General features: G+C 44.5%; 1 protein-coding gene across 3 annotated transcripts in view; it reads right to left on the bottom strand.

Annotated features, from left to right (window-relative positions):
- nbr1b (NBR1 autophagy cargo receptor b) overlaps positions 1-14,285 on the bottom strand; it is a 32,810-nt gene that overhangs the window by 17,997 nt on the left and 528 nt on the right. For all 3 annotated transcript variants that reach the window (XM_079565441.1, XM_079565440.1, XM_079565442.1), the window contains exons 2-13: positions 12,087-12,149; positions 11,133-11,151; positions 10,983-11,005; positions 9,031-9,255; positions 7,521-7,598; positions 5,125-5,384; positions 4,915-5,040; positions 4,640-4,846; positions 3,305-3,464; positions 2,879-2,962; positions 2,206-2,391; positions 52-162 (exon numbers count right to left, since the gene is read on the bottom strand). In XM_079565441.1, the coding sequence (XP_079421567.1) occupies positions 52-162; positions 2,206-2,391; positions 2,879-2,962; positions 3,305-3,464; positions 4,640-4,846; positions 4,915-5,040; positions 5,125-5,384; positions 7,521-7,598; positions 9,031-9,255; positions 10,983-11,005; positions 11,133-11,151; positions 12,087-12,149 (1,542 nt within the window). The remainder of the gene's footprint in view (positions 1-51; positions 163-2,205; positions 2,392-2,878; positions 2,963-3,304; positions 3,465-4,639; positions 4,847-4,914; positions 5,041-5,124; positions 5,385-7,520; positions 7,599-9,030; positions 9,256-10,982; positions 11,006-11,132; positions 11,152-12,086; positions 12,150-14,285) is intronic.

The following is a 14,285-nucleotide window of genomic DNA, read 5'->3' as shown; positions in this document are numbered from 1 at the left end:
CAGAACATGACAGTTTTCTGAATGGATACATAAGACGGCAAAGTGCTGTACCTGTGCAGTGAGCAGGTCCACAGAGGGGATGCAGTACTCCTCCTGATCCACCGACAGCAGAGGGGGCGCCACTGAGGCACATAGCTTCTCCTTGTTCACTGGGTGCCTCCCCTGCACACAGGTGAGGTTCATATTTAAAAAAAATCATTGCACCTTAACGTAAAACACTAATTAGGCCATGAACCAAGACAAAGAGATGATTAAACAAACGAAGATTGTCAATATTCCATAATTCGATACAACTTTTTAATTGAATCCACATGTTTATATGAATCTATGAAAGATTGTAGGTGTGCTGCTGATAGTACTCTCACATATTTAACTTTCACAAGTCCATAAGAGCAAAGCACTAAATAATCTGAAAAAGAAAAGTGCAGAGACGCTTCTTTTACTTGTTACACACACTGCTATGGGGAACACGGAGACGGTAAAGGGGACACTCCAATGAGCAGGAGACACGACTATCAGGAGGAGACACGACTATCAGAAGGAGACACGACTATCAGAAGGAGACACGACTATCAGAAGGAGGCACGACTATCAGAAGGAGACATGACTATCAGAAGGAGACACGACTATCAGAAGGAGACATGACTATCAGAAGGAGACACGACTATCAGAAGGAGACATGACTATCAGAAGGAGACACGACTATCAGAAGGAGACACGACTATCAGGAGGAGACACGACTATCAGAAGGAGACATGACTATCAGCAGGAGACACGACTATCGGAAGGAGACACGACTATCAGAAGGAGACATGACTATCAGAAGGAGACACGACTATCAGAAGGAGACCCGACTATCAGCAGGAGACACGACTATCGGAAGGAGACACGACTATCAGAAGGAGACATGACTATCAGGAGGAGACACCACAATCAGCAGGAGACACGACTATCGGAAGGAGACACGACTATCAGAAGGAGACATGACTATCAGAAGGAGACACGACTATCAGAAGGAGACATGACTATCAGAAGGAGACACGACTATCAGAAGGAGACATGACTATCAGAAGGAGACACGACTATCAGAAGGAGACATGACTATCGGAAGGAGACACGACTATCAGAAGGAGACATGACTATCAGAAGGAGACATGACTATCAGAAGGAGACACGACTATCAGAAGGAGACACGACTATCAGAAGGAGACATGACTATCAGAAGGAGACATGACTATCAGAAGGAGACACGACTATCAGAAGGAGACACGACTATCAGGAGGAGACACGACTATCAGAAGGAGACACGACTATCAGAAGGAGACATGACTATCAGAAGGAGACACGACTATCAGAAGGAGACATGACTATCAGAAGGAGACATGACTATCAGAAGGAGACATGACTATCAGAAGGAGACACGACTATCAGAAGGAGACACGACTATCAGAAGGAGACATGACTATCAGAAGGAGACATGACTATCAGAAGGAGACACGACTATCAGCAGGAGACATGACTATCAGAAGGAGACATGACTATCAGAAGGAGACACGACTATCAGAAGGAGACACGACTATCAGAAGGAGACACGACTATCAGAAGGAGGCACGACTATTAGGAGGAGACACGACTATCAGAAGGAGACACGACTATCAGAAGGAGACACAACCATCAGAAGGAGACACGACTATCAGAAGGAGACAAGACTATTAAGAGGAGACACAACCATCAGAAGGAGGCACGACTATTAGGAGGAGACACGACTATCGGAACAGTTAAAACGCTGCGATGAGCCTATTTATTTTTATGAACTCAAGGTTATGACTGTATAACAGACATAGCATGGCCGTACAGCATGACCCAATATGATAAAATAAGATGCTTTTAGACTGTGACCCCTAAAGCAAATATGTGTACAGTTCTGGCTCATTTACACTGATGTTTGACTGAGGTTTGCCCCAACCTGCGGCTGTTTTGATTTGTCAGAGGCTGGCTGTGCATGCGCAAACACACGTATTTTGGAAATTAAAAATTTAAGTACTTGGAAGCTGCAAACCAACAAATGGTCCAAACACAATGGGATTCACAGCACACCTCATTGGTCAACATCTCCCTGAACTTGGAGAGGTAAAATAAGCTCAAAATCGAGCTAAAATCCCTCTTGTCAACAGTAGAGCATGCACTGAGCCCACATGAAAGTACCTGTGGGGTGACACACGGAGACACCAGGATCCCATCTGCCATCACTGGGGCGGGGGCCAGGGGGTCCACCACGATGCTGCACCACACCCGGGGCCCGAACTGTTCTCCTGCGTGGGCCAAGCGCCAGTGAGATGTGTAGGAACCCTCTACCGGGGGCGCACACAGAGCCACACTCACGATACCCACCTGCACCCACACACAGAAAAAGCTTCTGTACTCACTCAGGAGCAGACCAATACGACGAAAAAACTCACGGGAAGATTACCACAATACAGGGTTGCTGCTAGGTATAAAACAGCATAAAAAGTGCCATGGTTAAATGTCATTTAAAGTAATAAGTGACTGCAGAAGTTTGTGAAACATACTGTCCAAATATGATCCAAAACACATTAAGCTGCAGTTTTGGCCTAAGTTGTATAGCTTTTTACTCAAAAGTTGCCCGTTGTATCCAATTTGAATTTTAATATTGAAAATTTCCATGTTTGACTTAATGAGAAATCTTGAGAAAGTAAATTCTTTTTGTGCGTTTGTGGCATTAACATATCACAATGAGAAAATGTGCATCCTGATATAGAACTATTAAAGAAAAGAGTTGTGTCTTGGCTGACTACATTTTACAACTTACACACTCTACCTTAGTGCAATGGTGAAGGATATTTGATCTGCTCCATACCTGTCCAGGCTGAAGGAAGGGCACTGACACCTCTCTCCATCTCTCCCCTGAGCCCACAGCCAGATTCCCCCACATGAACTTCAGCTGTAACACACACATCCCAGAGCATCAGCATGTCCCGCAGGACTCCTGGGTACACTATATACCCAGTGTATTAGTCAGTATGGTGTGTTGTTCAAATTAAATTAAAGTCAACTGCAGAACATTCCAGGGTTGTAGCGTCAAAAAAGAAACACATTTGTCACAAAACGATCAATGTAAGCATGTGATGAGTGCATCATCTCCATGGAGACAAGCTGGCCATGTCCTGCTCACAGCAAAGTGGTGACATCTCTGTTTTGGGAATATTTTTTACCAATAAACTAAATGTACAGTATGAATGGCAACCTCCTTCCGCAAGGCTAGCATGCAGAGCTCAGGCCGTACCTTGGTATCCTGGGTCCAGCCCACACCCCCGGTGTTCCGCATCTTCCAGTACTTGATGAACTTGGTCCCTGGCCGGAGCCGGGTCCCGTCGGGCAGGTTCTCATCCAGGAAGGTGGCTGTCATGGCAGGAACAGCCAGGGGACAGGGCCGCTTTGGGCGTCTGCAAGACCAGTACACTCACTAACAAGCACAGCTTCATCTAAACTATGAATGAACTTACAAAATGTTATGCCTCAGTAAGGAGGAAGTAAAATACCAAAGAATAGGATTACACCGCGTTCCAAATTATTATGCAAATCGTATTTCAGTGTCAAAAAGGTAAAAAAAAAAAAACGTTTTTCAATGAAACTCATGGATGGTCTTGTGTCTCAGGCTGTTTGAATCACTGACATGAATCTCAGACGCCTGTGATGTTTTCAGATTATGCCCAGATAAGGGAAAAACAACTGAAAAAGGGCTTTCCACATTATTAAGTTTTCAGCTGCTGCTCACTGGGGCAGCTCAGTGCACTCCAGCCGCACAGCTGACTGTTGTGTTGTACCCAGGGCTGTTGTGTTGTACTCAGGGCTGTTGTGTTGTACTCAGGGCTGTTGTGTTGTACTCAGGGCTGTTGTGTTGTACCCAGGGCTGTTGTGTTGTACTCAGGGCTGTTGTGTTGTACTCAGGACTATTGTATTGTACTCATGTCTATTGTGTAGTACTCACTCAGGACTATTGTATTGTACTCAGGACTATTGCATTGTACTCAGGACTATTGTATTGTACTCAGGACTATTGCATTGTACTCAGGACTATTGCATTGTACTCAGGACTATTGCATTGTACTCAGGACTATTGCATTGTACTCAGGACTATTGTATTGTACTCAGGACTATTGTATTGTACTCAGGTCTATAGAGTGGAGTGGTACTCCCTCAGGACTATTGTATTGTACTCAGGTCTATAGAGTGGTACTCCCTCAGGACTATTGTATTGTACTCAGGACTATTGTATTGTACTCAGGTCTATAGAGTGGTACTCACTCAGGACTATTGTATTGTACTCAGGACTATAGAGTGGTACTCCCTCAGGACTATTGTATTGTACTCAGGTCTATAGAGTGGTACTCCCTCAGGACTATTGTATTGTACTCAGGTCTATAGAGTGGAGTGGTACTTCCTCAGGACTATTGTATTGTACTCAGGTCTATAGAGTGGTACTCCCTCAGGACTATTGTATTGTACTCAGGTCTATAGAGTGGTACTCACTCAGGACTATTGTATTGTACTCAGGTCTATAGAGTGGTACTCCCTCAGGACTATTGTATTGTACTCAGGTCTATAGATTGTTACTCACTCAGGGCTGTTGTGTTGCGTGGCGCGTGGCTGCAGCAGGACAGGGGAGGAGCATCCTTCCCGGTGGGTGGAGCTCCACTGTATGCCCCGCCTCTCCATCCTCAGCTGTTTACGGATCTCTTTGACCTCGGCTTTGAGCAGGCGTTTCTCTGCTTTAAGGCGCTGCTTCTCTGCTTTCCGGAAGCTGCGATCACCGCGGCGGTAGAACCTGGAACAGAGGCTCAGTCAGGTACAGGTTTCTGTGCTGACCACAAGTATGAGTCTCACTGGCCCTACCTGCTGTGGTCTGGAGCTGGGGATCCGTGCTCTGGAATGGACAGAGGAGTCCGTGCTCTCACCAGGTTATGACTGGGATCATGGGCGAAACTGCACGGCTCACACAGAGTGCAGGCCGTGCACACACTGGGCACACATCACCAGAGCGACACTGCATGAGGAAACAGCAGGACATACGGACAGCAGTCTTCCACAGGACGTGGCTCTTACCTGCACTGGTAGCCTCCCCCGGTCGTCTGGCCCCTGCAGGCTGAGCAGGCAGGTGTAGAGGAGGACGGGGCCCCAGGGAGAGCAGAGGAGGACACCTCAGGGACCATTGAAGCCTCAGCCGCTCCCACAGCCTCACCTCGACCCGCCCCTGAGCTCGTCACCCCCGCTGAAGCTCCGCCCACTGGTTTGTGGATACAGCACTGTCCCGAGAACTCTCTGCAGATCTTCTCCACGGCTTCCCGCACCACCTGGTCCTTAAACTACACACAGACACCTGGTCTTTAAACTACACACAGACACCTGGTCTTTAAACTACACACAGACACCTGGTCCTTAAACTACACACAGACACCTGGTCTTTAAACTACACACAGACACCTGGTCTTTAAACTACACACAGACACCTGGTCTTTAAACTACACACAGACACCTGGTCTTTAAACTACACACAGACACCTGGTCCTTAAACTACACACAGACACCTGGTCTTTAAACTACACACAGACACCTGGTCTTTAAACTACACACAGCCACCTGGTCTATAAACTACACACAGACACCTGGTCTTTAAACTACACACAGACACCTGGTCTTTAACTACACACAGACACCTGGTCTTTAAACTACACACAGACACCTGGTCTTTAAACTACACACAGACACCTGGTCTTTAAACTACACACAGACACCTGGTCCTTAAACTACACACAGACACCTGGTCTTTAAACTACACACAGACACCTGGTCTTTAAACTACACACAGACACCTGGTACTTAAACTACACACAGACACCTGGTCCTTAAACTACACACAGACACCTGGTCTTTAAACTACACACAGACACCTGGTCTTTAAACTACACACAGACACCTGGTCTTTAAACTACACACAGACACCTGGTCTTTAAACTACACACAGACACCTGGTACTTAAACTACACACAGACACCTGGTCTTTAAACTACACACAGACACCTGGTCTTTAAACTACACACAGACACCTGGTCTTTAAACTACACACAGACACCTGGTCTTTAAACTACACACAGACACCTGGTCCTTAAACTACACACAGACACCTGGTCTTTAACTACACACAGACACCTGGTCTTTAAACTACACACAGACACCTGGTCTTTAAACTACACACAGACACCTGGTCCTTAAACTACACACAGACACCTGGTCTTTAAACTACACACAGACACCTGGTCTTTAAACTACACACAGACACCTGGTCCTTAAACTACACACAGACACCTGGTCCTTAAACTACACACAGACACCCGTCCTTTAAACTACACACAGACACCTGGTCTTTAAACTACACACAGACACCTGGTCCTTAAACTACACACAGACACCTGGTCTTTAAACTACACACAGACACCTGGTCTTTAAACTACACACAGACACCTGGTCCTTAAACTACACACAGACACCTGGTCTTTAAACTACACACAGACACATAGGGCCAGCTCTTCTGCTTGGTGCAAGGACAGCGTTGATCCAAACGTGATGGTCTTCTTGCCTGTGCACAGCTGTAACCCTATGAGACTGGCGCACCTTATAAAAAGAAGAGGTCGACTGAGATGTGGTTTCAGCACTGAGTGCTGATCTCCTATAGCAGACTCACATTCTTTTCCTTGTTTATATCGCACTGCATTGTGTTCTTTCTTTTATCAGCTATATCAGGTCAAACTAAAAACCTTATTTATCCCACCATGAGTAAACACTGTCCATGTCCGGTGTCCCGAGAGACAGAGATGTACAGCCGGTCTGCCCTCGGCCGAAACGCAATCCAAAGAAAAGCACGTTCACCTCCATTCCTCCACCAACCCTCGCCCTTGCCACATAACATCGCCATTGGCCATGGGTGTTTGTCTGGCCCACCTAATGCGCCAGGTCTGGAGCTGGAAGACCTCACAGCTCCTACTAAGCGGAGAAGGCTACTCTATAGTCTGTGCTCAGAAACACAAGATTGGGCCCATGGACATGGTCCTTAAACTGAATAACTTTTTGCATGTTCAATGACAGGCTTGTTTTAAAATATGTTCTTTTTTAATGATGAGCTGAACTTATGTGATTCCTAACAAGCACACCTTTTGACCTAAATCATCCAGAAAATTACACTGGTATGAATTTAACTCATTGAAAAACATGTGTGAGTAAAATCTTGTGGCACAGTTAATGATAAGAGCCCACAACTGTCTGACAAATCATTTCTCGTGCACTGCTGCTGTACTGATTCTTGAGTTTGAGCATTTATATAAATCATTGTGGCTGTCATTGGGTCATATGACCGACCGCAGTCATAGCCCAGTCTCAGAATGAAGTCCACATTTGTCTCTCATCTATCCCTCCTCAAAACCACACAGATATGAACGAGACCTGACCTTCTCCATGTACGAGGTGAACCAGGCGGGAGGAGTCTTGTCTTCTTCCTTGGTGCCCTTCATCTCCTTCAGGATCATCTGCCCAACAGAAGAACACATAACTTAAGAACAGTTTGAATGCAAAACTACAGGTCCAGGCATGGATTAAAGGCTTTGAAAATGGTCACGTATGTGTTTTATCTAATGCAACAAACTGCAGGAAACACAGAACATGGGCGGCCCAATGAGGGAAAAAAGGAGTTTGCAGTATTAATAATAATTAATAAGGAATGAAATGTATAAAGTGTAGCTAAAACAACAAAAGAATCACTTAATTACATTGTCCACCAAGAGACTTAGTGACCGATTTGACTGTTTTTAAGTATTAAAACAATCTTATTTCTATGAAATATTTGCAGTTTTATGATTTTTTTGTCATTTCTGTTACTGAACTATAAAAACTCTCCACATGGTTCAGTCCAATGACGTCACAATCAACAAGTTGTTACATTCAGAAGAGACTTTCCCACGATCTAAACCAGTGACTCTGTCTCTGATATTTTACTGTCAACTGTTTGTGGACGTTTGGAGTAATATGTCAGTCATTCCTGCTACCAGTTTGTAATGAGTAAATCCAAGTATGTTTCTGTTCTAACTTATTAAATCAATATCTACAAGAAATGTAGTTTCAGTGGGTACAGCCTGTGCTTCTGCGCTAGTTAGCATTAGCATTAGTCTACAATTGGCAAATTGGTCAAATTTTGTCATTCCTGTTACTGTATGTTTGTGCCTGTTTGTCCTGTCATGACATCAACCTGCCATGGGACTACGGATGAAAATTAGCCTATATGGCTAACTCCGGCACATTCACATGTTGAAGAAACACATGTTGATTAATGTGCACTGTCCCAATTCAAATAAAGATTAACAAAAAAAAAACTTTTCTGAGGAAGAGAGATAGGAAAAATCCATTCTGAAAATTAAAAAGAGAGACTGAGATGGCCCCCATACATGTTTGTACACCCAAACATATCCCAATTTTAAAAAATATCAAGAAAAATCATTTTTAAAACAACTTTTTTGGGCTGAAAAGCCAGTGAATGACCCATAAAAATGAGCAATGTTGTTCATAAAAATGTTTTATATATATATGTGTATATTTTCAGTGATGAAATCTAACTGAGGTTTAAATTTATGGTTTTATTTTGTAGACAAGGTTTATTTTTAAATGTGTAAAAACTCAAATTTTGCCGTGTTTTTTTTGGATTCAGAGCTCAATAAATCAGGTTGGGAATTAGATTAAAAACCCCCTCTGGAAAAAAACTATTGTTATTCAGTCCAAAGCTGTAAAGTTTGGAGTCTGTAGGAGCGACTGAATTGGTTATTTCGTTTCATGAATCTAATCTTAAGAAACCCAGCGCTTAGTGTCCCCTGGTCCCGCAGATGCACCACCTGCTGTAACCTGCTGTTCAAACTGAGGCCCGAATGGCGGCCGCAGTGGGACGATGTGTGTGTGTTTTCCAGAGCTCACCATGCCCTGGTCTGGCACGGCCGCTTGCACCTTTCGGCTGACCACCTGAGCCAGCGCGGGGCAGGGCTGTGGGCAGGGCTGTGGGCAGGGCTGTGGGCAGGGCTGCGGGGGTCTGAAGCCTCTCTTGGGCTCGGTGCTGCTGGCCTTAGTGGTGTTGACTCGGGTCGTCTGCCCTCGCACCTCGTACACGTTCACTGTGAGGCGGTTCCCCTGCTTCGCCGCGCTCTGGGGAAACAACACATGAACATTATACATTCCTAATACCAATCTATTTAAGAAGTCATATGAAGCAGTGCATTCGTCTATCAATATTTAGAGAAGATTAACAGTTTGAAAGGTTTTTTTAACTGGCCAAAGCTAAGATGAGCAGGAATGATTCAGTGCAGCTGTGTGTATGAAATTGGACTGTGGAGGAAGACTGTGGAGGAAGACTGTGGAGGAAGACTGTGGTGGAAGACTGTGGAGGAAGACTGTGGAGGAAGACTGTGGAGGAAGACTGTGGAGGAAGACTGTGGGCCCGCTCTTGTGTTTCTAAGCGCAGACTATGGCGTAACTTTTTGCACTGTAGTAGGAGCGCACTGTGGGATCTTGCAGAGCCGGACTTGGAGGTTTAAGTGGGCTGTAAGTGGGCAGGACAGACTCCCGTGGTCAGGGACAGGTGCTGGGACATAATTTCTTCATTTCGAGTTTTATCACTTAAACTGGTCTAAGCCTCTACAGATTTGTAGCGCACCTCGTAGAGCGCCCGCTTAAAGCACAGTAGCATGTTGGATCGAGTCTACCTCTTTTCACATCGGCCGCTACATAGTCTGGGCCTGACACGTCTCCACAGTCAGCTTTGAGTTACGCATTTTACATGGGTCACTGCCTTTCAGTCTTTCTTTTGGGGCCTCGTCTACTTTTTCTCTGTCCACTGATTGATTCTGTGTTATCTCCGCTGAACTGCACCAACTTACACAACTAACTCACAGGGGCGTTCACCTTAACACTCTGAGTCAGCTCAGCGTCCATTTGCATCTCCAGCTACAGCACTTGCAAAGCGCCATGCCAAAGTTCAACACCTCAGTCATTAGGCCCATTTGATCGATATACATGAAACAAAAAGTGTATTATTTAAGTCTAAAAGCAGCCCCATGCTCCTGCTGCAGCCCAGTGAAATAGTACAACTGTGAGTCCATTTACAATAGATTTATAACCCATTTATTATAGAGAAACACGAGGCAGCGCGTTATAAACAAGGAAACGAATCAGTGACTAAATATGATTGGCTATAGTGCCAAATATGGTGCTACAAACTTGGATCTAATCTGTGAACATGAATAATGTAACAAAATAAAAAGCCCTTGGTGTTTGGAGTCTTGTGATTTTGAGCCGGTGGTTGGTTTTCCTGTCTGACTTTACGGACACTTTCAATCAACACATCTTTTGCTTTGGTGTGGAACTCGACATGTCTCTGTATTAGTGGGCAGTGTTGTATACAAGATCATATAGAAATCGCTGATTGATATTTAAGATATTTAAATATATAGGGTTTATCTCCAATGTCAAAAAAGTGGGAAATCTGGGAAAAATTAAGAAAAAGTTTGAAAAAAGTTGTGGAAAAATAAGGTGGGAAATGTGGGGGGACATATTGAGGAAAAATGTGTAAAAAAAAAAAAAAAAAGGCATCAGCACTGTTATAGAAAGTCCCACAGTACTGAGGTATTCATTATTTCCAATGTTGCCCAGCCCTAGTCTAGCCTCAAACAAAAACGTGTTTGACTGAGAAGCACACCGCTCACAGGCCTTGCACATGTAATAAAGAGATACATCAGTTTGGCTGGTTTAGCTGCAGGACAAGACAGATTTATGTTTCATGTGGGCCCATGTAATTACAGAGAAATAAAATCTATTACACTAAAGGTGAATATTCTTGTGAAAAAGTTTGAGCTTTAACATTTAAACAAGCTTACCTTCAGCGCCTCTTCATAATCCACTAGGACAAAACACAGACAAAAGTATTTTAAAACACTCACCACATTCCACATGGTAATAGTGCCCCCTATAGACAATAATGTGGCACTTCCCACTCCCATGTGGTGGGGACTTGGTCAGGCACATACCTTGATTGTTGATCATCTCCTGAGAAAGAGAAGTTACAGCAACATCAGTAATACTCCCACGACAGATCATTTCAACAAACACCAATGGGCTCATGTTTTCTCACTTTTGCTATGCACATCTTCAACATGTCCCAGAGCATCTAACATTTGAGGGAAGACTGAAATATGTTTCTGCTAAACGAAAGCTGGGACACAGAGGATCTGGGCAGCGGTCAATCAGGAGACTGACCGCTCACATCCACCTCAGTGCACCTCCACCTCATGTAAAGCGTCTGTGAGTGTCCAGAAAAGCGCTATATAAAACTAGCGCATCATTATTAGCGTCATTATTATTAATAATGATCTTAGTTTAGTTGGACACTTTGTAAGAATATTGGCAGGATTTTCGAGATACGGGTACTTGGAGTATACATGAATGACTCAAGGGGTACGCGAGACCAAAAGGTTGGGCACCGCTGGCCTGTAGGTCCCAGCCCCGGCTCTGGTCACTGGGTCAACAAGGCGGTCACAGAGTCAACAAGGCGGTGATAATGAGAGGACACCAGCCCACATGTTGCTGCTAAACAGACCCTTTGACCCCCCGTGTTTGTCCATGTCCCTCTGGCTGCAGTGATGACTCCTGATGCTGCCCGGAACCTGGGATGTTGATTTGGATCCAGGACATGGCCTCACGTTTGATCACATGACTCGTTTTGAGGTTTAGCCTGTGGCTTCACACGAGTGACAGATTCTTAATTGTGGAAAAACGACCTTTTGTCTGTGCACTTTGTATCACGTTTTAAAATCGTGTGTCCCAGGCTTAATACAAGACGTTTCAGAACATGCTTGTAGAGTTCTAAACTACAGGGTTAGCAGGTTTCAGATGACACACAGTTGATCACAAAGTTTTATTATTGCAACCATTCAAAGGTTGTTTTCAATTCAAATGCGTTGAAACAGAAAACCGTCTCTGACCTCCTCGTTCTCCTCGTCGTAGTAGGTCAGCTGCAGACTGCACAGGCCGAAGGAGCGCTTCATCTGAAACAACATTAAAGCAGATCAAGCCACGCAGACATAAACTGAGACAGAGGACATGCTCCTCAGTGGGGCTCACTTTCACATGACACAAGCCGCCCAAAGTGCTTTACACAGTGTGTGGGGGGGGGGTCCCTGTCCGACGCCATCCGGGCCTTTCTGTGGAGTTTGCACGTTCCCATACCACTAAAAACATTTACAATAGGTCATTTCTCGAGCCAGGTGTAACTGATTACATATATGGGAGGTTGTGCCAGGCGTATTGTTTTAAATGTTGTAATCTGTAAAGCACTTTGTGATACTTTTCGGTATGAAAAGCGCTTTATAAATAAAGTTTGATTGATTGATTGTACTGCGGCTGCCCACTGCTCCTACAGGTTGCCCCAGCGATATGGAAGAATGGGTCAAATGCAAAGGACAAATGTCCCTATATGTTTTTTTAAGTGTGACGTCCTGACTTCTGCTTCCGGGTCCTAGCATACCGGCTAATATGCGAGAAAAAACATAAAAAACTCTTAAAAACAACCATCAATATTTCTGAAACTCAACAGAGAGTTACTGAACCTACTTATTTTTCAGACTCATTAGCCATAAATGCCGCACCTACGGCTAAAAAAAGTAATATTTACTAAAGTCACTACTTCCGGGTTAGCGTAGCTGCTGGGCCGTTAGCATTTTTCTCCGCTAACCCGGAAGTTCCGATTTTGGTAAATATTACTTTAATAGCAGTAGGTATGGAATGTTTGGCTAATGGGCCTGATAAATAAGTATGTTCAGAAACTCTCAGTTGAGTTTCACAAATATTGATTGTGGTATTTGTAGTTTCTCGCACATCCGCAAACCGAGCAGTCGAGCTGTGACATCACCACTAAACAAGCGTGTAGGGACTATGGGCTGTATTCATGCTGCCTTCATGTGCTCTCATAATTATGGTAAATGCCACTTAGTTGCAGAGGAGAACATGAACGCCACCTCATGTCGTGTTTTCCACTGGGAAACCATTTCGATGCCCGATTTTCCGAGATGAGATCACCTTTGACCTTTCAACTCATCAACGAGCAGCCAATATTATGCTTTTCTGACTTTGAGGTGATTGTTATGAAGCAGACACTATTTACCAACTCAAATTTAATATTGGTTACTTTTCCACGCTAATCGTCTTGTTTGTTTAGTAGTTCAGAGGTTTGTAGAAAACTTTCTCACGGGAGTGTATTTGTTTATAGAGTATTTTAAGTATTTTAAATGTTTCACTTTGCTATGACACAAAATCTCCCACAAACCCATGCTATGCACAGGCAGGGTCGGATTCAACTGGGCCCCGGGGCTAAAGTTCTTTCAGGGCCCCCCATATCCTGTATGTCTGTCTGTCGGATTTCTCTCTGTCTCTCTCTCTACAATGAAAAGATAATTGAATGATTGGGGGAAAAAATTAACATGCAGAAGTAAGAAAGAAATGTGAGAAAAGTGACAAATTTGTGAAAAGAAAAAAAAAAACAGTTAAACATAATGACCCCAAATTGATGTTCCGTGGCCCTGGCGGAAGAACTGTTGCTACTGCCAGACTGGTGGGGGGACATATTTAAAAGAGGGGTCTCCTCCCACAGAGACCAATAGGTACATATGTTTTTCCCAGTGTCAACTCAATGAAAATGGCTCAGACCTTGTTTAGTCCTGGTTTATTCCTGGTTTAGTCTCAGGTACAAAGTCACCTGATTAAGCCTCTCTGCTTTTCTTCTTATGCCCAGGGGCCCTTCAACCTGCTGGGCCCCTGGGCTTAGCCCCAATTTGCAGCTACAATCAAGCTTCTCTTCCATTCCACAGCCACACAAGTGCTGCACTACTGTGTCTGGCCCTGGAGCAGACGACACCACAAACCACTCACACACAGCGTTCAGGGTGAAGTGTCTTGCCCACAGACACAACGACAGTCTGTCCCTGTAGGAGCCGGGATCAGAAGTGCAAACCTCTCCGGTAAAGGACAACCCGCTCTACCTTCTGAGCCATTGTCACGATGTCAGACACCGAGTAGCAGATGATGCTGATCAGTTTAAACACAGCCACTGACTCAATCATCTACTTCACCAAAACAAGAGATTCCTGCACCCTAAAACGCAACCCTCAGCTTTAACATGCAAAGGA

Source organism: Gobius niger (genome assembly GCF_951799975.1).
Source record: "Gobius niger genome assembly, chromosome: 10".
NCBI classification, from domain to species: Eukaryota; Metazoa; Chordata; class Actinopteri; order Gobiiformes; family Gobiidae; genus Gobius; species Gobius niger.
Note: the sequence above shows the minus strand (reverse complement) of the source record. Positions and strands in the feature narration are given on the sequence as shown.